The sequence below is a fragment of the Saimiri boliviensis genome, chromosome 4 (assembly GCF_048565385.1).
Source record: "Saimiri boliviensis isolate mSaiBol1 chromosome 4, mSaiBol1.pri, whole genome shotgun sequence".
Taxonomy (NCBI): domain Eukaryota; kingdom Metazoa; phylum Chordata; class Mammalia; order Primates; family Cebidae; genus Saimiri; species Saimiri boliviensis.
In genome coordinates this window covers 61881680-61907927 of record NC_133452.1, presented here as the reverse complement: position 1 = coordinate 61907927, position 26248 = coordinate 61881680, and the positions used below count along the sequence as shown (strand labels likewise).

At 45.2% G+C, this 26248-nt stretch overlaps 1 protein-coding gene across 5 annotated transcripts in view; it reads left to right on the top strand.

The window, feature by feature from the left end:
- The window catches only part of SOBP (sine oculis binding protein homolog), a 169638-nt gene that overhangs the window by 120681 nt on the left and 22709 nt on the right, over positions 1-26248 (top strand). For all 5 annotated transcript variants that reach the window (XM_074397648.1, XM_074397647.1, XM_039467711.2 and 2 more), the window contains one exon: positions 21166-23121. In XM_074397648.1, coding sequence (XP_074253749.1) covers positions 21166-23118 — 1953 coding nt within the window. In that variant the 3' untranslated portion in view covers positions 23119-23121. The remainder of the gene's footprint in view (positions 1-21165; positions 23122-26248) is intronic.

The following is a 26248-nucleotide window of genomic DNA, read 5'->3' as shown; positions in this document are numbered from 1 at the left end:
GACAAGGCCTGGAGGCTGGTTTCTCCACTGCCCATTCTGACTTGCACCTGTCTCCACTCTGCTTGAGTAGGCGTTAATTACTGGCATTCCAAATGGTCAACAGTGGCTCAACACTGAGGGAGAAGAAAAGGCGGAAGGAAACCAAAGGGCAGAACTGATGGCTTCAGGTCGGCCTGAACGTAGAATGACAAACTCAGCTGTTTTTATTATTTCCAGCTTGTTGACCTTGCTATACATGCACGGAAGTTTGAACTTTTCTAGATAATTAGCAAAGCAAAGCAAGATGAGAAGAGAGTTTGAAGGGTTTGTTTAGCCTCCCTTGTAGACTTAGAGCAGCAGTTTGAAAATTCAGTTCTGGCAGAATCAGATCACCTGGGAACTTGTTAGAAATGCAGATTCTTGTGCCCTACCCAGATCCACTGAACTAGAAACTCTGGGGAGTGAGGCCCTGGAATCTGTGGGCTAATTTTTTTTTTTTAATATTGTGGTTATATATAGAAAACACAGCATTTTCTATTTTAACTGTACAGTTCAGTGACATTCACAGTGTTGTACAACCGTCACCCCATCTCCAAAACTTTTTCATCACCCCCAAACAGAGCCTTTGTAATCATTAAGCAATGATTCCTCACTCCTTCCAATCCCCAGACCCAGATAACCTCTAATCTACTTCTGTCCCTATGAATTTGTCTATTCTAGATGTTTCATACAAGTGGAATTATGTGGCCTTTTTTGTCTGGTTATTTTGCCTAGCAGAATGTTTTCAAGGTTGATGCATGTTTCAGTATATATCAATACTTTGAGACTTTTTATGGCCGAATAGTATTCCGTTGTATGGTTACACCATGTGTGGTTTATCCATTCATCTGTTGATGGATGTTTGTGTTGTTTCCACCCTTTGGCTATTGTGAATAACGCTGAAATGAACACTGGCAGGCAGATATCAGCGGTCTTTTAACAAGCTCTCCAGGTGACTCTGATGTACACTGAAGTTTGAGAAGCCCTGAAGGTTCCAGAGACCAAGCGCTGTTTTTATGCAGGAACTCAGAACCCTAAGTGGAGGCTGTGTGCCCTACTGCAGCTTTCTGCATCCCAGCCAGGGGTCAAGGCTATAGCCACTTACATCTTATTTCTGCTGCCAAGATCAATATTTAGAGTTTCTCGAAGGCCCTAAGACTAGACCCAGGAGAAAAATGCCTTTCCGGATTAGGGGTTCTCTTTGACCTTGTTTCAAGGTGATGTTTCAGAATGTTTCAAAGGCATAGCAGAAAGCCATTTATTAAAAATACATAGCCATTCAGTTGTTCTTGACTAGACTGTCTGGACTCAGATGTCTTATGTTACTCCATGATTACCTTGATATTAGATATAGGAATGACTTACTCTACTTTTATGTAGAGAAATCAGGTCTGTTTTCTGAGAATTACAGAAGTAAGAGGACAAGGAGAAAGAAAAAATTGTTTTTTATAAGTTCACAGATACTTGGCTCATGTGTGATTGTATTGTATAAGAATTTCCAGGTCCAAAGACCTTCTTAACTAATTCCTTCATGTTTAGAAAGGTTAAATAATTTTCTTGCGGTTTTACAGCTGGGAAATGACAAAGTCAGGATTAGAATTCAGGGCTAAGTCTAAAGTTGCTGAATAAATCAATTTTATACTGGCTTCTGGAAGCTTAAAATAATACCCCTTTTGGAGATATTTAGATTTTTAACAGGGACTCCTGGATCTTTAATATTTTAACCTGAAAAAATCAGTCTTCAAAGGTAGAATATCAGTATCTAAGGCAGAGGAAGGGGAGGCCTTTTCAACAAACACAAACTCATCCATGTAATCTGCAAGCTCAGCTCTAGCAATCTCTGAGGTGCAGGTTCAGAAGTGTATTGTGTTTCATCCTGCATCACATGTGAAGAATGAAATGGAGATGTAAGGCAGAGCAGCCTGGCCCATGATGGTCTGGATGTTACGATGCCTTAAGGACAGTAGAGTAGAACAGGTGCAGTGGCTCATACCTATAGTCCCAGCACTTTAGGAGGCTGAGGCAGGAGGATCACTTGAGGTCAAGAATTAGAGACCAGTCTGGGCAACATAATGTTGCAAGACCCCATCTCTACAAAAAAATTAAAAATTAGCTGGATGTGGTGCACACCTGTGGTCCCAGCTACATGGGAGGCTGCAGCAGGAGGATCCCTTGAGCCCAGTAGGTTGAAGGAGCTTGAATGATAGAGTGAGACCCCATCTCTTAAAAATATATGTATACGAAAGGACAATAGGAGTGACTGAGGATGTTACCCCGGGGACAAAAAGGGGAAGGAGGGACATGATGCTGTTGCCAGATTTATGAAGGGCTGCCATGTGGAGGAAGATGCAGTTGTGCCAAGTGGCTTTGAGAGAGACAGGGTCAGGCCCATGGGTAGGGCTTGCAAGAAGGCAGTTCTCTTCTCAGGATCAGTCTGACCAGTAACAGTAGGATGAACACTCTTATAAAGTAGTGAGGTCCCCATTGGCAGAAGCATCACAGTAGACCCAGATGAGCAGCCAAGCATATGGCAGCAGGGCTGCCTGCACCGATCGGAAAGTGCAATGAAATGACCCCTGGTGCCAGTTCAACTCCAGGCTGTTATGACCCTGAGGTTTCAAAAATTGCTGAATCGTTATTTGCTGAATGCAAAACCGGTATCAAAAGGGAATTTGGTATTGATCTATTGTATCAGCTGTTTTCAATTATGCCCCTCCTTGTAAAAAAAAAAATCACTAAGCATCATTGACGTAAATTTCTGAAATATTTAGAGTTAATTACTGTTTGGGGATTTGTCTCCTTCTGGTTATGAATTCAGTGGGAACATCATTTTGAATGTTTCCTGATAACTGTGTACTGCTCTGACCTACTGGCGTCTCTCTTTTTATGCTGATAATTAGAGAACTCAAAATGGAGCCACTCCCTGAGTAAGGACCTTGGGTTCTAGCAAAGCAGGAGAGATCCAGCTGGAGCCTGTGGCACCCGAGGGGACTGTTTGTGTTATTCTCTGCATTTCATGCAGCTCACATTAGTGAGGTTTGAGGATTTGGGTGGTCGGCATGATCATGGTCTTCAGACACTTGAAGGACATAAACACAGAGGAAGGAAGGAATGTATTTAGCTCGGAACAAGGGGTATAATTAGGGGAGGGGTAATGAAATAAAATTAAGGCAAAAAAGATTTAGCCTGAATATTAGTGGGGTACTTTCAAGCAATAGATTTATTAAGCTCTTAGGTATTTTCTAGCGATTAGTTTTCAAGTCACTTGGAAATCAGGGGAACAAAGGCTGAGATAATCTTGAGGAAACCACAGCCTTTGGGTATGGGGTAAAATGAGAGGGCTTCACTTTCTCCCTCGCCTGCCTCTAGTCTGTCTTATAAATGTGAAAAGCTCAGTGGGCAATCCCCTTCTGAATTACTTCTGTCTACCGATAGCATGTGTTCGCTTTTTAGTTCAAACCAGGAATTATTCAAAGGATGGTGTGTTCCCCAAGGGAAAAATCTTGAATGTGAGAATCTGGGGAGACTTCCTACCTGCCCTGGGGTTGATTTCTGCTTATTAGTCCTGCCTCTGGAGGCCAGGAAGAGGAGGCAAAATTCAATCCATTCCAGTAATGGAGGGGAAAGGATTTTGAAACACTGGGTTAAAAGAAGATGACTAGTTAGAGACTAGCCTGGGCAACAGAGTGAGACCTCTTCTCCACAAAAAAATTTAAAAATTGTCCAGGCATGGTGGTGTACTCGGTGGTGTACACCTGTAGTCCCAGCTACTCAGTAGGCTGGGTTGGAGCATCACTTGAGCCCAGGAGATCAAGGCTGCAGTGAGCTGGGATCACACCACGGCACTGCAACCTTTGGGGACAGGGTGAGACCCTGTCTCTGGGCAAAAAAAAAAAAAAAAAAAGGAAAGAAAAATAAAAGGATGGAAGGTGGGAGGAGGGGGCTTCAGCCATTGTGGAGCCTCTAATAAGTCGGGAGCTTTTCTTTCCCTCTGGAGTATTTCCTGTGCACTCTTGGGATCTACTTGTCCTTTGCAAAGTCTAATACAGCCAACTCTTCTATGGGGAAAGAGACACTCAGCTTCCTGGGACCACCAGTCTTCCTGGGACCAGCCCTGAGGACACCATGCATTGCCTGGATGGTATATGCACGGACCCAGGCTTCCTTCTGAGACAAGAACAGACGTTTGCATTGAGCTATTTTGCATATGCCATTGATAGCTCCGAAAAGTAAGACAATAGAACAATATACTAACATCTAGGAAGATTTTCTTGGAACTTTCAGTACATCTAGCTTCTCTCTGGCAGGGGCAGGCAGCTGGGGACTCTTTTCTATTACCGGGGTAGCTCCCTTGTAATTTTCCACTTTGAATCCTACATCTTTTTGTATTAAGTAAAATGGTGTTTTGCTCTTTAAAATAGCCTTGTAATACGGCTGGTCTGCACTGCTCGCTTTGTCTTAAAAGGGAATAAAATTCTTAAATTGAAACCAAATCGGAGAGGGTTCTATGGTGCTCTCTGCGAGGGGCCGAGCGCGGATTCGGGTCTGATGATTACTTTGACTGCGGAAACAGTGGGGGCTGTACTCTCCGAAGCAGCGGACATTCGCGGCGACGGTTCGCCCAGTCCTTTGATTTAGACAGCCCTTGGCTGTCATGCCTGGCCTAGAATCCCTATTCCACTCAAGCCTGGCCTCAGGCTGTCTTCTTGGGCAGCACCATCTGCATCCAGGCGTGCGGAGGGCCTCTGTGTCCTCAGAGTGCCGTGCGTGCGTGTGCGTGTGTGCGTGTGTGTGTGTGTGTGTGTGGCGGGAGAGGATGAAGGGGCCGCAGAACCTCAGAGCAGCCGAGAGGGGCTCCCGGGGAGTTGCTGGGCTGCTGCGCGGAGCGCCTGCCGGGGATGATGAAATGGGAGGAGGAGGGACGGCTCCAAAGCAGCAGGGTTCACCCACACACCTGAAGTCCTAACGGCGTCCGGGCACAGTGTAAAACAGGTGATCCCTTAATGAGGTTTTGATGTGTGCTCTGGCTTTTGAATTGTATGCAGGAGTGTCACCGCAGTGTGGGATAGTCTCCAAGGAAACCCTTGTACCTTCCACATCCATTTTCTAACCCTGCTTCTGAAGAGGGCAGCCTGCCCCTGTGATCTTAAGGGGCATTATAAAACTCTCGAGATAAGATTAATTTGGATTCTTGCTAATTTGAAAAGTCAGTGTAGTGATGAGGAATGTGTGCGTGTGCTGAAAAAAATGGAACAAGTCACCTTCTAAAAGGTGGAGTAATTATTGTACAGGGTTGGGTTGAACGGAGGGTTTGTGTCGTGTTTACTGTTGGTGATCATCAGAGATGTCTTAAGCTAAGAACACAGTTGTCTATCTCAGTGTGACTCCCATTTGCTGCGTGTCAAGCTGCAGGAAGTCCAGCTGATGTAAATAGATTAATATTTAAAAAGTAATACAGAAGAATGAGGTTACAAACATGTAATGTTTAATTATTGAAAACCCGTAATGGAATTCCAATCCAAACTCATCTCTCACGTCTCACTGGTGTTCAGTAAAAAAGCTCAATTAGCTGGGGAGCCTGCCCTAAGCCCCCCAGCTCAATTTGACCATTCCAGGGCCAAGCCCATGCTCTCTTAAGCTGCCTGGCAATATAGATACATAGATGTGGGCAGCTTGGTTGTTGTATGCCTCCTTTTCTCTCTCTCTCTCTTTTTTTTTTTTTTTTTTTTTGAGATGGAGTCTTTCTCTGTCCCACAGGCTCCCTGCAACATCCACCTCCTGGCTTCAAGGGATTCTCCTGCCTCAGCCTCCCAAGTAGCTGGGAAGATAGCCACCATGTCCAGATAATTTTTTTGTATTTATAGTAGAGACAGGGTTTTGCCATGTTGGCCAGGCTGGTCTCAAACTCCTGACCTCAGGTGATGCGCCTGCCTCAGCCTCCTAAAGTGCCGGGATTACAGGCGTGAGCCACTGTACGCAGCACACATGCCTTCTTACTATATAATTGTTGCAACTCTTTTTAGTCGAATTAATGGGTAAATGACTGTACAGTGTGAGCAGGACATAGAGGAGAATTTGAGTAACTTCTAACCAGTATGACTAGGGAGAGTTAGGTGACCTTGTAGAAATCACAGTATTAAGGGCATTCATAGTTCCTTTGAGTTTATCAGGCCATGAAATATGTGTCTGGTTAGAAGAGTTTACTCAGTCTAGGGGTAGCCGATCACCTGTTCTCAAGACCATAGTTCTCTGGCCCTGTAGGACATATGTGTCACTCACTTTTGATAAGGCTGAATTTGCACAGAGGCCTGTTGGCAGAGAATGGCCAAAGGAAGAGATAAAATGACCAACATGACTCGAATAAACCCTCATCCATAGACCAATGGGATTTAGTTCAAAATCAGTGTGCCAGCAAGGCTGTTTGAAGTGGTTTTCTTGATTTTCTGTTTTTATTTAGCATGACAGTTAAGGACAGTCCTTTGTGTATAAATATGAAAATACCGATACGCCATTTGTTATTGTTTGCTGTAAGTACACGTGAAGGGGCTGCTCAGTGGTGGCTCCTTTCTCATGTAATGCTTAAAAATTCATGTGTCATGCAGAAAATGCAGCTGTGTGACCTAAAATGCTCTTGGGTGGAGCCTCAGGGTTTGGAAGGTCACACCATAGGTACTGGTATTCACGACATCCTGTCGGGCCTGTGGGCTGCGTGGGGTAACTAGAACTGAGAGGACAGACACTGAGTTTGTGGTGACTGCAGAAGCTGAAACCGCAAGATGAAATGTGATAGGCCTCGGTGAGCACAGGAAGCTGATCAGAGGTGAAGCGGGGAGCACTGAGGCCGAGAAAAGTGCCACAAGGTGACAAGTGCCTTGATTCCTGGCAGGACAGAGCCTGTTAACTTGCAGAGGGGCCCATGTGTAGGAATCGCCTTCACCTTCCCCTGCAGTTCAGTTACAACTGGTAGTTGCATGCTGAACCCTTACCATGCGCAGGATGGGGTTCTGGGGTGTAAAGGTGCCATGAGATCCAGGCCCAGCACCACAAAAGAAGGCTTTAATTAAAGGAAACGTGGTGAGGCTTAGGTTTCCTGGCCCCACCGTATGTATCCAAATAATTGAGGTAGCATTTTTCAAAGTGTTTTCCTATAGGAGCCTACTTTAAAAATAAAAGAGTTCTGTTTTTGAAAAGCTGGGGGAACTGGATGAATAAAGTTACCCGTGTTTCTTTTCTGCAGATCTCCTCAAAGGCTTAGGCATGGCAGCATGCAATAAGAACCTCCGAAGAAGAACATAGAGTAGGCAGCATTTCCCAAGCTTATTTGGCCATGGGATCCTTTTCGTGGGGCAGAGCATTGGTGGATCTAGTGTTTCTCAGCATACACTCTAGGAAATAGAGAATTGGGGCATACGTGGTCCGTGGTGGGGTTGGGGGAAGTTGGAATGGGTTTAGGAACAGGCAAGAACCTGAGAGAGCATTCAAATTTCCTTCCTGTGGAGACCCTCGGAAATAGCAGTGCAGGTGTATGGAGGCTTCCGTAAGAGGCAGGTCCTGCTGTAAACTTTCTGCTTTTGCACCTGCAGAAGACAAGGCGTCCCAGCCCTTGGATTTGAGTTGGTTCACCCAGACTGAGGCTATCCTGGGTACCCCACACCCATAGCAGGATACAGGGTCATTAGCCACCAGAAGGGAGTATGATGGGATTAGGCAAGGACCTTGAAGTCACTGCCCCTTCCTAGATTTTCCTTTTTTTTTTTTTTTTTTTTTTTTAGCAGAGAGTAATACCTGGAAGGTTGTGGTAAGGATTAAATCTGAGAAAGTGTGTCAAGCTGGGTGAGACTTTTGGTCTTCCTAAAGTTATGGAAGCTTGCCATAAAGCAGCCCAGGAGAATCAGGAAGATGGGAATAGCCATTGCTCTTCACCCTTGTGGTGCCTGGGCAATTGTTCTGGCAGAGCATGGTTCCACAGTGCTAATAACTGGGTCACTGGACTGCCTTACTGGTCCCAAGGAGCAGGCATCCCTGCTTCCTGATTTAGCATGTGGCCATTAAGGATTTGCAACTCCCTGAAACTCGGCTTCTGCGCCAACCACTTTCAGCTGCCTTCTCCCCACTCTCTAACTTGTGACCTATGCTGCCCTGTGGTTTCTGGTCATTGCCTCTCTCTTCTGTGTTCCTCTGGCTTTATTCCCATGACCACTGCTCCCACCACTATTTAGTCTCTTGGTGTTATATTGATTCCAAACTTCCCAGATGAGAATATCTAATTGGTCCATTGAGTTACTCTGTCCCTCCTAGGCAGAGCCCACACCACAATCTTGAGGTGCCTTTGGGTCCAGGCAGCTGCAGCCAATGAGACAGCAGGGCCATGACCACAGCAGGCACCAGCATCTCACTGGCTCTGTTCTGAGACAGACATAGTTAGCACACAGTTCTTTTCCTCCTCCTCTTTCCTCTCCTGTTCCCGCCCACTTTTGCAACATGCCAATCTGTATCAAAGGCATGTCTTGCCATAGCAGGAAATACCTGGTAACACCTTTTATTTCACTCTTAGATACTAAGCACTGAAAGAAAGGCCCACCCTTACATGTTTAGAGCATCCCCCATATTTCTTTCTTCTGTGTCTCACCAGATCCAGGGCACGTTGTGCAGGCTGTTTGAATTACGCAGCTCTGTCATGCTCATTTCTCCTCTTACCCAGAAGCCAAGAGTCCAGTTGCACGAAGGGTCAGATGGCAGTACAGTCTTCTTCTGCACCTCATTTCTTCCTTCGGAGTAGGTCAAAGAATGATTTCATTAGTCATACAGAGGTTAGGAGATAGGGGTTTCTACCCAAATACTCGTAACTGATACGTAATTGCTGCTAGTCTTAATTTACTTAGCTTCAAAAGAAGGCATGTTATCTGGCTGTTTACCTCTTTACAGATTTCTGGTGAGTGATATTATGATAGTACTATTGAGCCACTTGAATTTATTGTTGGAAGAAAGGAGCTATGTAAATAACAGATGTGTTTAAATATATATGAATACGTATCTGTGTCCTGAGTTGTCTTGCGTCACACTGCTTAACAGTTTAGGCATTCAGCCTGGAAGAGAAGATGCAGTTGGGCTAACCCAGGATTTGCGGATGAGGACGGAGTTGTAAGAGGGATGCTTAGTGGAGAATCCAGCATTTGTGGAGCATTGATTTTCAACCAGATAGTTAGCACAGCAGGATGGCTAAATTCGCAGAACAAAGAAGAGAACTAGGCAAACCAAACAGTCTACCAACAGGAAATAAGCTTTTCAGAGACAAAGGAACCAGTGTGGAGATTGGAGGAAATCAGAAGCAATCCAGTATATCCCTCCCACGTATCTAAGAATTGTCACTAAGCAGTCACTCTCACACAGGTTTTAATTAACTAAAAAAGACACTAGGCAACCCAAATTATTCCTTCTCCCCAGGTTTGTGAGCCCAACACACCGGGCCTTTTGAATTTGCAGCGTTATATACTAGATGCCATAAATGTCACATTTGTGTGTGACGGAGCATAAGGGATTCCATTGGTAACTCTGGCCCCGGTGACTGGTGCTGGCCTGAAGCTGAGCCTAGGGCTAAAACATCCATAGTGAGCTTAAGACCACAGCCTGGCCCGAAAACCTCCTCATTATTGCAATTATATTGCTGTCAAACACTCCACACGCCATTAGAAGCATAGTAAAGAATTTGGGGGCCAAGCGTTTTGTTGGTTTGGGTTTCTGGGTTTTATTTTTGTAGTGTGCTTTTTGCTTTGAAGTACACATCAGAGGAAAATTTGTAGTAGGTATTTTTCTCCCTCTCTCTCTCTCTCTTTTTTTTTTTTAAATAACAGATTTAACAGAATAAAGTGTAAGTAGGAGTAGAGCATAGGTAAAACAGTTGGCCCTGTTTCTCTAAATAGGAAAATGTTATTGCCTTACATTTGTAATAATTTCATTTTAGAGTGCTTCCATTTGCACTGTTGGTTTTGATCCTCCAGCAGATCTTGAAGGTAGGCAGGGTGCCAGAGGGCACGGGAGCAGGACCCAAAGTTGCAGAGGGGGCAGCATGTGGGTCTTCTGACCCAAATGGGGTCAAAGCCCGAGGCATTGATTGAAAATTGGGAAGAATGTATTTACAGATTTAAGAGTCTCATCAGGAAAACTTTCAATGTTAGGTGGCTAGAGGAGTCACCGACTATTCCAATAAACTTGAAAACTGGACATGATAAAGGCAGCAGGGATGACGCCAGAAGAGATGGCATTGTGGAGAAAAGCCAGTTCTTCTCAAGAGTAAACAAAGCCATGAGCAGGAACAAACAATTGACTTCTAAAATCTCTCTGCCAATGCAGAGAATGGGAAAGACCAAGTTGCCCTGGCTTGTGGGCACAAATAGGTGAAGTCTCAGAAATCCCACCGAGCTTTGGCAGTGTCTTGCGCCTAGACTAGAGCTGACACAGAGAACTAAAATATAAAATGACACGCATCACCGACGTATCTAATAGGTGGGTAAAATTTTTGAAAAGATATCATTATATAGCAGTCAACGCTCTTGAGCGGGGAAGGCAAGATAGGAATTTTAGGAAAATGGAAGCATCAAAAGAATAATTTGGGGATATTTAGTACAAAATATGGAGCAGACATTTAAAAAATACATCAATTCACAAATCAGCAAGATATGGGATAATTTATCTTGTTAGTTACTAAAAAATATCATTCTCTCCGAAACAGAGCAGTTGATAATTCCCCCCATGCCTCGTGGAGAGTTCTGAGAAGGTGGAGGAGCAGCGAAGGGAATCCTCCTCTGACCGCCGTCTGATTGTAGGGTAGAGCTACTTGGAATGTGGCTGGAGTGCGGAAGTGGCATTCTCTTGGAATACATGATGGCAGAGGGGGAGAGTGCTGGATATGATCAGCCACATTCCCTAGAGTTTAGAAAAGCAGATTTTTTTACGTGCCGAGGAAAGGTGGATTTGGCCCCACAACTAGAGGCTCAGTGCAGTTTGGGGAGTTATTTGAGGCTTTGTGTAAAGTTCTGAAAATGAAATTATATCAGGAAGGCTAGGTGGCAAAAGGAGGAGAACCCTTGGGGGAATGCTACGAGTCCCAAGTCAGAGGGAGGGAGAGAAAGAGAGGCAGAGAACACCTGCTATGCTAAGCACATTTAGATCTTTCAGCTCTCAAAAGGAAATTGGTAGATGATTTAATATCTACTTTTGGTTAATCTTTGCTCTATAAAAAATGCAGAAATGGACAAATGTTGACCACATTTTTAAAATTGGAAAGGGGGTTCTGATTTCTGAAACTCTAGATGAGTAGTTTGATGGCTTACCCTCAAAAGACCTTGAATATATTATTAAATAAATAGTTGATGTGCCCTTAGAAGAAACAGGTTTTGGTTGACCAGAAACTCAGAGTGAAGTAGGCAGCATAGCAGAGTGAAAAGAGGCTGGGTTTGAAGTTCTGGATCTGAATCCTGGCTCCACCGTTTGTAGGCCGAGAGGGTTTAGGGAAACCACATCATCTCTTGGAATCTTTGTTTTCTCATTTTTAAGCAAAATGAGAAAAACAGTAGCTCCTTTACAAGTTTGTTGCCAGAATTAAGAGAGGCAAATGAAAGGCTAGAGCTTGAAACACAATCAATAGTCAATAAATATTTGTTTTTAAAAAGCAAAAACTGTGGGTAAGCATATGCACAGATAAAGAATAAAAAAATAAAATGTAAAAAATGAAGACCTAATGGTGGGCCATGCCGGCTGAAAAGCATACGCATTCTTGGGTGGCATTAACAGAGGTATAGTGTTTTATGTGAGGGAGGGGGAATTCCACTGGACTCTATGCTAGTCAGGCTACTGCGTTCCATTCTGGGCTCTACCCTTTAAGAGGGGCGTTAACAAGGTGAAGTATATCCCTGGGTCAATGGCAGCTGGCCTCACTATCCTGTCTCTAGGAGGACAGACAACATAGGAGGGCTCTGGGAACTGGGTGCGGGAACTGGGGGTGTTTAAAAATAACAAGCTGGAGGAAATATGATGATCTTTTAATTTTTTGAAAGACTGAGATTTGGAAGAGGAGTTGACCTGTGTTGGGAGACCCTGGCAAACAGAACTGCCCGCTGTAGGTAGAAGTGACAGGGAGGTGGCGTGGTTAAACTTTCTAATAATCGATGCTGCTTGACAACCAAATAGACTGCCTCAATGATACTGCATAGAGACCTGCAGTTATATTGCAACCCTCTCTAGCAGGCCACCGGGAAAACTGCTGCAAAGGAGAAAGATCGCGGAATCACTCTTTTGGCTGTGCACATGGGTATGAATATTTGTCCTTGTCACAGGAAGTATGGGTGCCACCTGGAAGTTGACCTATGTGTACATGGAAACCCAAGCGTGCTGTGGGAGATAGGTTGGGTTTGACCTGTGAAGCTCCTTCGATTTCTAAACGTCAGTGATTCTGGAATTTCAAAACAGAAAGTTATTATCAAGTATTAGTCACCTATCTTAATCCTGTAGTTTGTAGGAAAGTGCAAAAAACCCTTGAGATGGAGGAGCAGTATGGATTTTGAAGCCAGACAGATTTAACTTAGAATCTGGATCTGTCATCTATTATCTGTGTGGGTAATCTTGAGACGTTATTTAACTTATCTAAACCCCAGTTATCTATACGAAAAGGTATTTGTGGAGATTCAACAGGCAATTGATGTAGGATTCTCAGCATGGGTACTAGGGCTTAAATAATGCTACCTATTGTTCCTAGTATATAATTTATTAGTATCACATCAAATTGGGGCTTGCAGTGATCACAATAATAAAAGCCATGACTTTCATTAGCATGTCCTGGAGATATTTGAGGACTGGGCAGAGATGGACACCCAGGGCTGTGCTGGGCAACCTGGAGTGCCCACAGGTAGGTTCAGGCTGTGGCCCAGGGTTCAGAGAATGTGTGAGAGACTCAGAGGAGAACTCAATGAAGCAATGCAAGTAAAGCTCATAGCCAGGTGCTGGCAGAGCTCAAGCAATCAGCATGTAGCTGGTGAGCGGATGAGACGTTACTAGGAGCTGCAGACCTTTGAAAAGCAGCCAGAGAGTGGGCTAAGGTGGTGGACACACTGAGGGATTATCAGAGGTGCTATTAGTTCTGCCCAGAAGTGCCCTTGACCTGGGCCACCTGCATACAACGTAGCCTTGGCCCTGTGGTGTTTTAGCGGTACCGCCCATCACCGGGGTGAGATACAGCCCAGGCAGTGAGGAGACTGGGAGGCAGATTCAAACAAAGTCCCTGGGTGGGGTTTTGGGGTACTGCTCCAGATACCACTGATAATTACAGCAATCCTTCCAAAAAGTCCTCTTACTGATGTCTGATTAGTCACGTTGTGGAACGAAAACCACATATTTTAGAATATGATTTTTGCTATTTTCTAAAAAAAGTTTGCATGAAGGAAGAAATGATGTGTGTGACCACAGACGGAAGCTGGGTAACTAGCACACTTCACTTTTTAGCACATTAGTTTGATGGGTTTCCCTTATATGCAAGTACAATCCAAAATCAGTCCCTGCAACTTTTCTTAAACTCTTATAGTCACAACTAATGCAACTTCAAATACTCAAAATGCTCATTAGTAAACAGGAAGAAAAACAACAAATGACACAAAAAGAGAGCAAAATATATCCTTGAAAAACAAAAAGGCACAGTAAACAAGGTCAATGCACATCTGAAAAAAGATTCAGATAATACATTTTTAAAAAAGAGGAGCATTGGGTTAGAAGAACAAAGGGAAATTTGACATTAAAACAGTAGATATTAGGGATAATTTTTTGTTAAAAGCTGTTAGTTGCATTTTAACCTTTAGAACAAATCTGTTGATGGAGGAGAGCGTGTGCTCAATTTCCCACTGATCGTTAATAGGCAGATTTTGAACTCCTCGAGGGCAGGGCTACTAAGCCTCTCCTGCCCTGTTCCACAGCCCAGTGCCTTCTGGAGCACAGCACAGTATTTATTTCTGAATAAATAGAAGTGTTACAAATAGAAGCTCAGTTTTCTCTTAAGCTTCAGTTTGAAGCAGTGATGCCTGCGTGGAAACAAAACACAAACTTGCTCCTCCAGTTTCCTGTGGCAGATTCTACCTCGTGTGAGGTTGGGGGCTGCATTTTACTCGTGTGTCAGGTTCCTAGCACAGTACCTCACCCACGATGGCACTCAGTAAGTGTTCACTTTTCAGTGAGTAAACTGAATTATGTGATGGCAAATTTTTCAGGGCAGAGAGTAGTTATGATACCTGGAGCCGATGAAATGGGCGTGGGATGGCCTGGCAATGGGAGATGGGCGAGGATGTCACTCCCTGCTCTTAGGAGGCACATTTCCCATGTCTGTGGTCCCCTGCCGGTTTCCTTTCTTTCTCACACATTTCCTGGGCAGGGTAGTCCCTGTTGATGATCTTCTTTTACAGCTGAGCACCCGAGGCTCAGCCGGATTAAATGCCTGGCTCCACCAGGAGCTGGAGGTTGGAGGAGAGGACGAGATGATCAGCGAGGTTCCTTTCAGGGCTTAATTTCACTGCTCTGAGATTTCTTAGGTGATTTCTGTGCCCTCTCAGGACCAAATAACTGGAAATCAAAGAGGCAGACATTTGGTACCAGGCAGACCAGGTGTTTTGATTGTACGACTGAATTTTTAAATTTCCATCTGGATGACATGTATTGTGAAGGTGTAAGTTGCATTCGTCCAGCTCAAAAGAAGCAGAGAGTTTTGTCATGGTATACTAATGCCCTTAAGCAACCTAAAACATCAGCCCAAAGAGAAAATTCATCTTCTGAATCATGTGTTTGGCCGTCAGGGTGGGCCTGCAGTCACTGAATCCAGGCCAGGATTCCATCTCTTGCATTGGCTGTAGAATCAGAGACCTGGGTCAGTAATGAGCCATGTGTTAAAGCTCGTTGAGATCCCGAAAACCAAGCCCATCTCTGCTCTGCCTTACAGAGCTCATGGCACATGAGAAAGAGAAGGATCTGCTCCTGTGATCTGGGCCAAGATTTCTGGAACCCAGCTTAACATTTATAAGATAAGTAGAACTTGAGTCATGGTATAAAGTTCCTACAGGGCAGTTTGTCAGAGATTTTCACTTCTAACAAAGATGTTCTTTAACCTCTCCTTGAGTTCCAAATCTTACTTGAGAGAGAGAGAGAGAGAGAGAGAGAGAGAGAGAGCGAGAGAGAGCGCTAGAGCAAGCAAGAGAATGAGAATGAATAAAATACAAAGCAAAACAAACAGACAAACAAAAATCCCCAATAAAAGGGACTATGTAGCAGACATCAGCATGTTGGAGTCTAAACCTGTAGAACTTTCTTATTTTGAAAATGAACTTCTTCATGCCTTTGCTTTTTTTGTATAAGAGCCCCTGCTGTTTCTACTTTAAATTCCTCTCTTGATTTTATATGGCTTTGCATGTCTGTGACTAGGTCATCTTTTTCCTTCCTTCACTCAAATCCAGCTCTGCAAGAAAAACTTGGAGTGGAGAGCTTGCTGTTGGTGTGCCCTTCCCCACTTTATGGGGGCTCTTCCCTCAAGCAAACATTCTGCCGTGGCAGGGTGGGGTCGTCCAGTTTTAAAAGACACCTGATACTGTGGCTTCTGGCCTTTCCTTTGGAAGATAGTTCTGCCATGTAATGAGTCAAGCAGATCGTCCATCAGCTCTGTTTTTTAATAAAATATGCATAGCACAGTTTATGGCTTCCACTATTCAAACAGCAGTTGAGCCTAAGAGGAATGATTCATTTTAATGGTTCTAACGCTCATTTCCAAGCAGCCATACCGCTTTATCAAGCTTTTGCCTGAATTAGAAAACGACTGGCCTTGGAAAAAGAAGAGGGCTCAGCAGGAGTTGAATAGAAGCTCCTCAGGATGGTGGGCAGCTGGGATGCACATAGAATTGTGGGCTGGTTCCTTGCCCCTGCAGACAGCCCCTCTGTTAGCCTTGGGACAGAGCCTCCTAGGGAGCAAGGTGGAGGCTGGCATCATCTGTGAGGCATAGCATGAGTTTGCTCAGAGAGAAACATCCCCTGTTTTATCTCAAAGACACACAGGCTCATGGGAAAGTGGTGGATGCACATCTCCCTTGCCCTCTTCACACAGCCATAGAAGCATCCTCCCCACAAAACAAATGTAAAATGCGTGGGACGGGCTGGGGGTTGGAAATATATATTCTGTAACAAGCTTAGTGATATGCCTAGCACAGTCATTAGACTGTTAGCTCCATTTTACAGATAAAGAAACTGAGGCTGAGATTTTCATAAGGTTGCACTGCTAATAAGGAATGAAGCCCAGATTCATGCTAACATCTCCTGATTCCAGATCCCATGTGCTTTCCATAGTGTCTTTTGTCACTCAGGGACCCTGAACTAGGGCCCTCCTGGAGGTGGTGTCTAGACGCAGAGGAACAGTTGATGCTGGGACCACGACACTCTGGGGTAGGGCTGGGAGCAGGTGCTCAGGTGGGTCAGTCTGACACCCTCAACTCATGCTGTGAGGTGACTTATCTGCAGGCAGAGCAGACCCCAAAGCCCTCAAAACACTGAGCATCCCTGCGTACGTCCCTCCATTCTCTTGCTTCCCCTCAAAGGAGCTCATGATTTTTGAGCTGGCCTAGACTACAAGATCAGTGCCACAGTCAACATGCCAAGGCCCAGAGAACCACCCTCTTATGACGAGCTGCAATGTTGCTTAAGGAGCTACAACTTCTGAGTTGTTACCTGGGAGATATATCAGTGGAAAGTCAGAAAGACGCGTGTGAAGATTTTTGGTTTTATTTTTGAAATTGTTGATGGCATTCACGGAGGTGCTAATGTCTTTTATTATTATTGTTGTTGTTCCATTGCTACAAACGTCTTTGCCCAGATAAAGATTTCAGCAAAAGTATTTCTTAATTAAATACTGCCTGATGCCAGATCACCACTTAGAAGGCAGTGGTGGATTCCATTAAAGGCTGAACTTTACTCCCACAGCTAACGGCTGATTAATGTGTTAATTAGGAACCCCGTCCCCCTCCCCCGGTTGCCTGAGTTTTCTCTTAAGCCCAGAAGAACCTGTATATTGTGCCCATGTGGGTAAGCTCATGGCATACTTTGGCCTTGACTTTGACGTTTATATAAAAATAAAGGCTCAGTTGCCAACGTGAGTAGCTTTCTCTCTTTCCGGGGGAAATACAAGATGGAAAGAGTTATAAGAACCACACGTCCTGCCTTTCAGCTTTCTTATATCAAGAGCAAGTGATACATCTGCTGAGGCAGTGTCTTTGGAGCAGTTGAACGGTGTAGGTTGCCACACATTTATTTCACAGGAAAGGAGTGAATCCATCAGGCCACTGAGCTTATAAGTACTACCCTGGCAGTGAGCCACCCAAATATAAATACTCTAATGGACTAAAGGAAATGTTCATTCTGTTGTTTAGAATTGGACCCATCCCAGGAAGGTAAATTTAATCTTTTTGAGGACTGCTGTTATAGGGTTGAATGGAATACACATTTGTTTATCTCCTTTGTGATCTTTTTGTCTTCCTGGTGATACATAACGTATTTGTGATACGAAGCCTTTCAGCTGTCTCGCTCAATGGCATTGCATTTGCTGATTGTTCGGTCCCCAGATTGGCATCGTTAAACAGCTTCAGCCTCTGTCCAATCTGGGACCTGTTAGTGAGGGGAGTGGAACCAAAGAGGCCAGATTCCAACAGAAACAAAGCAGGGGTAAAATTAGGGGGAAATCATTCCAGAGCTCAGTATGTAAAGCTCTGCATTTCTTCATCTTTATCTTTTAAAATGTCTGAAGGAATTTTGCTACTTCTTGGCATAATGAGGAAAAAAAGAATTCCTCAAAAAGTTGAAAAGTGAAATAAAATGTACAGCTGTCAATGGAAAAAGAAGGGAAGAACACCCCACCACACCACAATTCAAAAAGCCAGAGTGTATGAGACACATGCTGTGTTTTCCTGGATATGCAAATGTTATTTTATTAAAGAGAGAGGGATACAGTATATATTTTCATCTAACTACCACATCTTAAGTAATCAGTTCAGGCTCTTATGTTGAAATCTTTAATTACTAGAAGTGTGTCATTAGTTAGATGTAGAATGAATGATAGTATTGTGTTTTATTGCCTCACATGATATAGCCATTTGTGCCATAAATTCATTGACCTCATCTTAAATGATGAGTCCTGTAAGACAGACTTGATTCATTATTTCTTAAGTGACAGTTTTTTCCTCTAATAATTTTTTGCTTCATCAGAAAGATTGCTTTTCTGTATTTTTAGATCGGTATTCTGAATTGAAATTTAATAAGGCAAGGACACACACACACACACACACACACACACTCCTGTGTCTCTCTCTCTTTCCGTGCCTCTCTCTGTCTCTCATATTACCCAAAACAAGATAGTCATGAACTGTCACACTACTTGAACACTTTGGGATGCTGCAAAAAATCAAGCGGCTAACTATATGCCTTTGCTTTAATGGAAAATTTGATGAAATAGGATTTTGCTTCCAACTTTGATGTCTGTAATTCTTTTTATGTCAAAATAGATGAGATATGGTGGAAAATTCTCATTTGACAATTGGGATAGATCTATGAGCATTCCTTATTCATCAATGGATTACTGAAAGTGAAGGAAGGGAAGGGAGAACATTTAAATTATATTTAGATTATTATTATTTTTTACTCCATTTGAAAATATTTATTTGGCTTGAGGAAACAGGAATCCTTTGGAGGCAAATAATTCAATCTGGCAATTTAAAAACCAATTAAGGATTTCAGAAAACTCTTCTCCCTTATGGCTAAAAAATAAGATCCAAAAAAATATATGCCAGAACATGGGTGTATTATTTTAATTAGTTTAATTCATTGATAATATTTTTTTAGTCAATGATTAAAGAAACTGTTTTTGATCCTTCACTTCAAGCTTGTAAATTTACACTTCAGGCTTTCTGTGGATGCCTGATATTGAAACAGAAGTAGGTGGTTTTATTTCATAGTGGAATTTAGGTACCACATCCTTATATATTAATTTTATTTAAATGATCAGCTTTATAAAACAGTAACTTAAATGCATCATGTTTTTACTACTTGTTTACTTAACCTTTATCTAGATGAAATATTTGAGGGTCTGATGGATTCTGTGGATCTCTTCTCATCAGAGGCAATTCTCTACTTTTTTGTAAACTGGGCATCTCAATTATGAGAAAAACTTCCCCTAATTCGGGAGGAACATGAAACACTATAGTGATATACAGGAGTATATTAGCATTGAAATTCTTCTTATTATTATTATTATTTTACCACTTTAATTTAAACTGCAACAGTTTTGATAGCTAAACTGAAAGAATGCCTTTCTAATCATCAAAGGTCACTCAGCAGTTTTCTCACTCTCCAAAATTTTTTGCAAGAAGTAGTTTGGAAGGGCAATTTGATGAGACTAAACAAAACAGGAATGTGTGCCAATAGTATGTTATTCAATCTCACACCATCAAGTGTATTACCTGCAAATATCAGTGGGAAAAAAAAGTGAGAAGGATCTGCCACATGCGTGTTCGCCCACGATCACATACCAGCATGCCACCACTGTTTACAATCAGGGAAAGCTGAGAGTTAAATGAGATGAGTAATCAAATGCCCAGCATATGTTGTTTTTACATTGTTTATGTGACCAATCATTATTAAAATTTATCATCTTTTAATTATATCAGTTTATGATAGTTAAAAAAAAAAAACAACCAACACGAACCAACAACAGAACAACAGACACCCTCTCCAACAGAAACAGGGTCTCCTTTAGAACAATGTTGGATGTTGGAACCAGTGCTTTATTGGAGAAGCGACTCAAATTCAATAGACTCACCATTGCACGGTGTCACAGTTCTTCCTTTGCTGCTATATATGGCTTGAGTGCTGAGAAAATGGCAAAAAAAAAAAAAAAAAAAAAAGGAAAAAAGAAAAAAGATTGTGTGTGTAAAACTCTGTCAAAAAAAAGTAAGGCACTGAAAGAACTATTGAAAATTTTGACATCTGTTTATCTGTTTATAGCTATGGCAAGATTACTCATATTAATTCTTGTTTAAAATGCCATATGAAGGAAAGACATTTGTGCAAACAAGAGTCATATTTGAATTGTAGATCATGTCTTCACCATCTGTGAGAGCTGATGGTGTTGCAAAATTAATGTGTTAATGAAATCACAATAATTTCTCCAAAGTAATGGGTTCTGAAGCCGAGAATGAGTATTTTTTGAACTTTGATGTCTAGTGATTTCCAATTGGGAAAAGCTCTCAGCCTTTAATTAGTTCTGCAGCCCAACTTTAAAATAAATTTGGTGATGTCTTTCTTTTGCCAGGAGTAGATTTGAAGGGGGGGAAAAAGCCATAACAACTTTTGGAAAATGTTCTCTGGTGTTTGAAAAGTTGTTAAATAAGACTGCCTGCCAAGAAATGTCACCAAAAATTCTGACTACTGAGAGAGAGTGGGCAAACAGCTCAAAAAATAATTCTAGCTTGCTGCAACATCACAGGTTGGGAATAGCTAAACCTCACACAGACTCCATGATTAATTCCAAGTTTCTCCTTGGAAGCCAGACATAATGATGTTCAGCGCTTTGTGTTATTGGTTAACACAGTACACCCTTTCCAACTGCATTATCAAACACAGTCAACAGTGTAAAGTGACTTCGCATGAGAAGAATTGCAGGGGGTTATATTTCAAGCCCATTGAATTTTCTGGAGAACCTTTCCCTCCAAAACTCTTCAGGTGTGCATTTACAATGAGCCTCTCTGACAAGGGAAAATGCGTGGGCAGGTACACTGGACAGGTATACGTATTCCCTTTTCTCAGAACCATCTTTAAGTCATGCTTATGCTTAAAGGGGACAGCACAATTTCTTTAAGAGGAAAGAATAGGAGGTTGTGATAATTGGTGTTCTGACGGGCTCCTGTTTTTAAAGCCAATCCATCATTTTACAGACATTGCAGAATTTTATCTTTTAGAAGGAAACACTTCTGCCTGATTGAAAAGTGGTGGTAAAATTTAGAAGAACCTTTACGTGAAACACAAACGTCATCTACCCAGGTAAATTGCTTGTCTTACCTGTTGTGGTTTTTTATTACTGTGTTGTAGGTATGTGACTGGTGTAAGCACATAAGACACACAAAAGAATACCTGGATTTTGGGGACGGGGAAAGAAGGCTTCAGTTCTGCAGTGCAAAATGTCTCAATCAATACAAAATGGACATTTTCTACAAAGAGACCCAGGCCAATCTTCCAGCTGGGCTGTGCAGCACATTACACCCTCCCATGGAAAATAAAGCAGAAGGCACCGGGGTGCAGCTGCTCACTCCAGACTCTTGGAATATCCCGCTAACAGATGCTCGGAGGAAGGCCCCCTCCCCGGTGGCTACAGCTGGCCAAAGCCAGGGCCCTGGCCCGTCGGCGTCCACCACCGTCTCTCCATCTGACACTGCCAACTGCTCTGTCACTAAAATCCCCACGCCAGTGCCCAAGTCCATCCCCATCAGCGAGACTCCAAATATCCCTCCTGTCTCCGTCCAGCCACCTGCTAGCATCGGGCCTCCGCTTGGCGTCCCGCCTCGCAGCCCTCCCATGGTGATGACCAACCGCGGCCCAGTGCCGCTGCCCATCTTCATGGAGCAGCAGATCATGCAGCAGATCCGCCCGCCCTTCATCCGCGGGCCTCCGCACCACGCCTCCAACCCCAACAGCCCCCTGTCCAACCCCATGCTTCCCGGCATCGGGCCCCCGCCCGGCGGCCCCAGGAACCTGGGCCCCACTTCCAGCCCCATGCACCGGCCCATGCTATCGCCCCACATCCACCCCCCGAGCACCCCCACCATGTCCGGGAACCCCCCAGGCCTGCTGCCCCCGCCGCCCCCGGGCGCCCCGCTGCCCAGTCTTCCCTTCCCGCCGGTGAGCATGATGCCAAATGGCCCGATGCCGGTACCCCAGATGATGAATTTCGGGCTGCCGTCGCTCGCCCCGCTGGTGCCGCCCCCGACCCTGCTCGTGCCATACCCCGTAATCGTGCCCCTGCCGGTTCCCATCCCCATCCCCATCCCCATCCCTCACGTCAACGACTCCAAGCCCCCCAACGGGTTCTCCAGCAACGGGGAGAACTTCATTCCGAGCGCCCCAGGCGACTCCGCGGCGGCGGGCGGCAAGCCAGGCGGACACTCCCTGTCCCCCCGGGACTCCAAACAGGGCTCGTCTAAGTCCGCGGACTCGCCCCCCGGCTGCTCCGGCCAGGCCCTGAGCCTGGCGCCCGCGCCCGCGGAGCACGGCCGAAGCGAGGTGGTGGACCTGACGCGGCGCGCCAGCAGCCCCCCGGGACCCCCGGGCGCGGGCGGCCAGCTCGGCTTCCCCGGCGTGCTGCAGGGCCCGCAGGACGGCGTCATCGACCTGACGGTGGGCCACCGGGCCCGGCTGCACAACGTGATCCACCGCGCGCTGCACGCGCACGTCAAGGCGGAGCGCGAGCCGGGCGCCGCGGAGCGCAGGACCTGCGGCGGCTGCAGGGACGGCCACTGCAGCCCGCCCGCCGCCGGCGACCCGGGCCCGGGCGCCCCGGCGGGCCCCGAGGCGGCCGCGGCCTGCAACGTCATCGTGAACGGCACGCGCGGCGCCGCCGCCGAGGGCGCCAAGAGCGCGGAGCCGCCGCCGGAGCAGCCGCCACAGCCGCCGCCGCCCGCGCCCCCGAAGAAGCTGCTGTCGCCTGAGGAGCCGGCGGTGAGCGAGCTGGAGTCGGTCAAGGAGAACAACTGTGCTTCCAACTGCCACCTGGACGGGGAGGCGGCCAAAAAGCTGATGGGCGAGGAGGCCCTGGCGGGGGGCGACAAGTCAGACCCGAACCTTAATAACCCCGCGGACGAGGACCATGCCTATGCTCTGCGGATGCTGCCCAAGACCGGCTGCGTGATCCAGCCTGTGCCAAAACCCGCGGAGAAGGCTGCCATGGCGCCGTGCATCATCTCCTCGCCCATGCTCAGCGCCGGGCCCGAGGACCTGGAGCCGCCGCTCAAAAGGAGGTGCCTCCGAATTAGAAATCAGAATAAGTAAAAGGTTTGTATGTCCGTCGGGCGCTCCTCCGCACCAGCCAGTGCACCTCTCCTTACTTCTGACAAGGCAGAGGCGAGAGTTGTAATAATAGTCGTGATTTTACCGTGCGTGTTTTAGATTGCACCTGGTGTGGTCACGCCCGCCACATTCTGAGCCAGCAGCTGTGATGCTGAGTTGTTCAGTAGCATCATTCCCATTTTACAGCCGAGGAGACTGAGCCACGGCATGTGAGTGCCATGCCCCAGGTCACTTACTTGAGGGGAGAGCTCAGTCTCGAACCTGTCATGAAATACTGTCTCTCCAATCACCCTTTTATTATCATGCTCATCTCCGTAAATTACTCTGTTGGAGAAGAAGCGGATGCGGGGAGGAAGAAGAGATTAACTTGGGACACCTAAATGTGCAATCATGAGGTTGTAGGGCGGTGGTGAAAGGTCTAGGGAACCCATGAACTGGGCCACCTCCTAGATAGAGCTGGTTGCCTCATTGGCAGAACGTCACCACGTTTTCTTGATAAGGACGGGATTCCATTTGGAAAGTGAGGAAAAAACCTAACTCTTACATGCCTATGTAGCTGAACCCAGGCCACTAAGTCCTATTTGCTTGACAGGGTGTTTTTCCTGTTTTGAGGGTATCCTCCTGCAGTTTGGCACCAAGCAACATCCCCTAAGGTGGGCCTCCAGCATGACTGACTAGCTTTGTTTTCTCCCCCTTTTGGGGCTCAGCGGCTCAGCTGATGAGTTGCTCACCTTTGCAGGTAATGGGAGGCTTCGATAGGGAAGAGGGTGGCATTGCTAAAGTGAGTGACCCCGCACATCTCTGACCTCATAGACAGACTCCTGCTTAATGCCAAGGGAGCCACTGAGAGTGAGTTAAAACTTTTCAGTGACGGGAAGGGGACCTAACGTGTGCCTGTGAGAGGCAGAGGTGGCCGCATTTGCTCCTCCTGCCAATCCTGGTGGAATAGGCATCATCTGTATCTTACCAAGGAGGCAGATGAGTCTTAAAGACTGTGCCCAAAGCAGAGCTGGTACATGGGGAAGCAGTATTCAATTCAGGCCTGTTGGACACAGCCCAAGCTCTCCCCTCTCTCCAAGTGGGCATCAAACAGGCCAAAATTCAGTTGAATTTAGCCACTTCTGATGGAGAGGAAGAGGAGAGATGAGCATTTATAGAGCACCTAACTTGTACACTACTCCTTCCAGGGACTGGCGAGATACAAAGGCAAATATGATGGCATGCCCCCATCTGGTGGGAGTGCAAACCCCAGGGGGAAGGAAATGGGGGGGGGGGGGGCAGGAGAATGGATCTCATAAAATGAGTAATTGCTCACCTTCGTATGTGCAGGCTATCTTCTAACTGTTTTCCAGTAGTAGTTTTTTGGATCAGGATCCGTGGGACAATTATGGTCTTCATTTTATTGATGAGGGAACCAAGACAGAGTAGCTTGCCCAAGATTACCAAATTAGCAGAGTTGAGATTCAAATCCAGGCTGTCTGACTCCAGAGCTGCATTTTTTAAAAAGACCCTGTAGAAGAATAGGCAAATTAGTTTCTTTATTACCCTACTTACTAAAATCTTTTATCCACCTCAGTTGTCACAGGGGAAAGTTTCTTAAAACACAAACATACAAACACTGAGTGTGCCTCGTCACTTCTCTAAGTCTTCAGACAGTTTAATTCTTGTTTCTGCAGCACCAACAAGCCTGCATTACCAACCCATTACTCCACAGTGGGAAATACAAGCGTGGGGCACAGCACTTGCTGTGGTGTGTCCAGTCCATGGTCTCTAAGTTGGCATGTTTACATGGGCACCTAGCATAGCCAGGAGATTGCTTGGGAAGCACAGACCAGAGCAAGGAGACTTGTCGGTTGTGGAAGACGGTTTCTCAGCCACCGTCATTCGAGGTTCCCTTTTCCTCTGATGGCTTTACCAGCAGAGGAAGAATATTAAAAACAAGTTCCCCATTCCTTCTTGATTTTACATCTACAAGTTCTGCTGCCTGAAGACAGATGGCCTCAGCCTTCTCACAGTCACCTCAATTGAAAATGCCCCTGATTTCTTCACGAGAGTAATTTAATTTGGTTGACAAAGCTGTGAGTAATGGGAAGGTATGTGACAAGAAAGTGACGGCCTTCAGAAAGTCAGAAAGCATTGGGAACTGTCACTTTAAACACATTCTAATATCAGTCATTCAGGTGAGGTTGAAAGAAGACTGGGAGGGGGAGAGATTTTACTGTTATACCATCGCTGGAGTGAGAAGTGACCAGGTCAAGAATAGTGACACTAACCTATGAGTAGCATGGAACAAAAAGAACATAAAAGCAGAAAATATACGATGGCTCTTTGGATGATATATGTTTCTGAATAAAGAATCAGTCTTGTATTTGGACCAGAATCATTAAAAATATTAACCTGGCTCCAGCCAATTTCAGAAGATGCGGTGATGAAATTGCCCACTACCTTTTGAGTTGAAGAGTTCTTTCAATGATGGGTCCCCCAAGAAATTACAGCTTTTCTCTGAAGTCAGAAATACTCAGGCTTTGTCATCTACAAAAGGGTGACAAGGCAAGTGATTTAAGATGGGGGAAAAGCCACCTCTCCTCCACTAAATCACATTTCCTCTTGCCCTCTGTTCCGGGTCACCTCACAGCACAGTCTCATTCCACCATAATTGACTCACATTCTCTGGCCCTTCCCTGTTTATTATTATTATTATTATTATTATTTTTTTGAGACCGAGTTTCGCTCTTGTTACCCAGGCTGGAGTGCAATGGCGCCATCTCGGCTCACCGCAACCTCCGCCTCCTGGGTTCAGGCAGTTCTCCTGCCTCAGCCTCCTGAGTAGCTGGGATTACAGGCACGCGCCACCATGCCCAGCTAATTTTTTGTATTTTTAGTAGAGACGGGGTTTCACCATGTTGACCAGGATGGTCTCGATCTCTTGACCTCGTGATCCACCCGCCTCGGCCTCCCAAAGTGCTGGGATTACAGGCTTGAGCCACCGCGCCTGGCCTATTATTATTTTTATTATTGTTTGAGACAGAACTTCACTCTTGTTGCCCAGGCTGGAGTGCAATGGAGCGATCTCGGCTCACTGCAACTTCTGCCTCCCAGGTTCAAGCGAGTC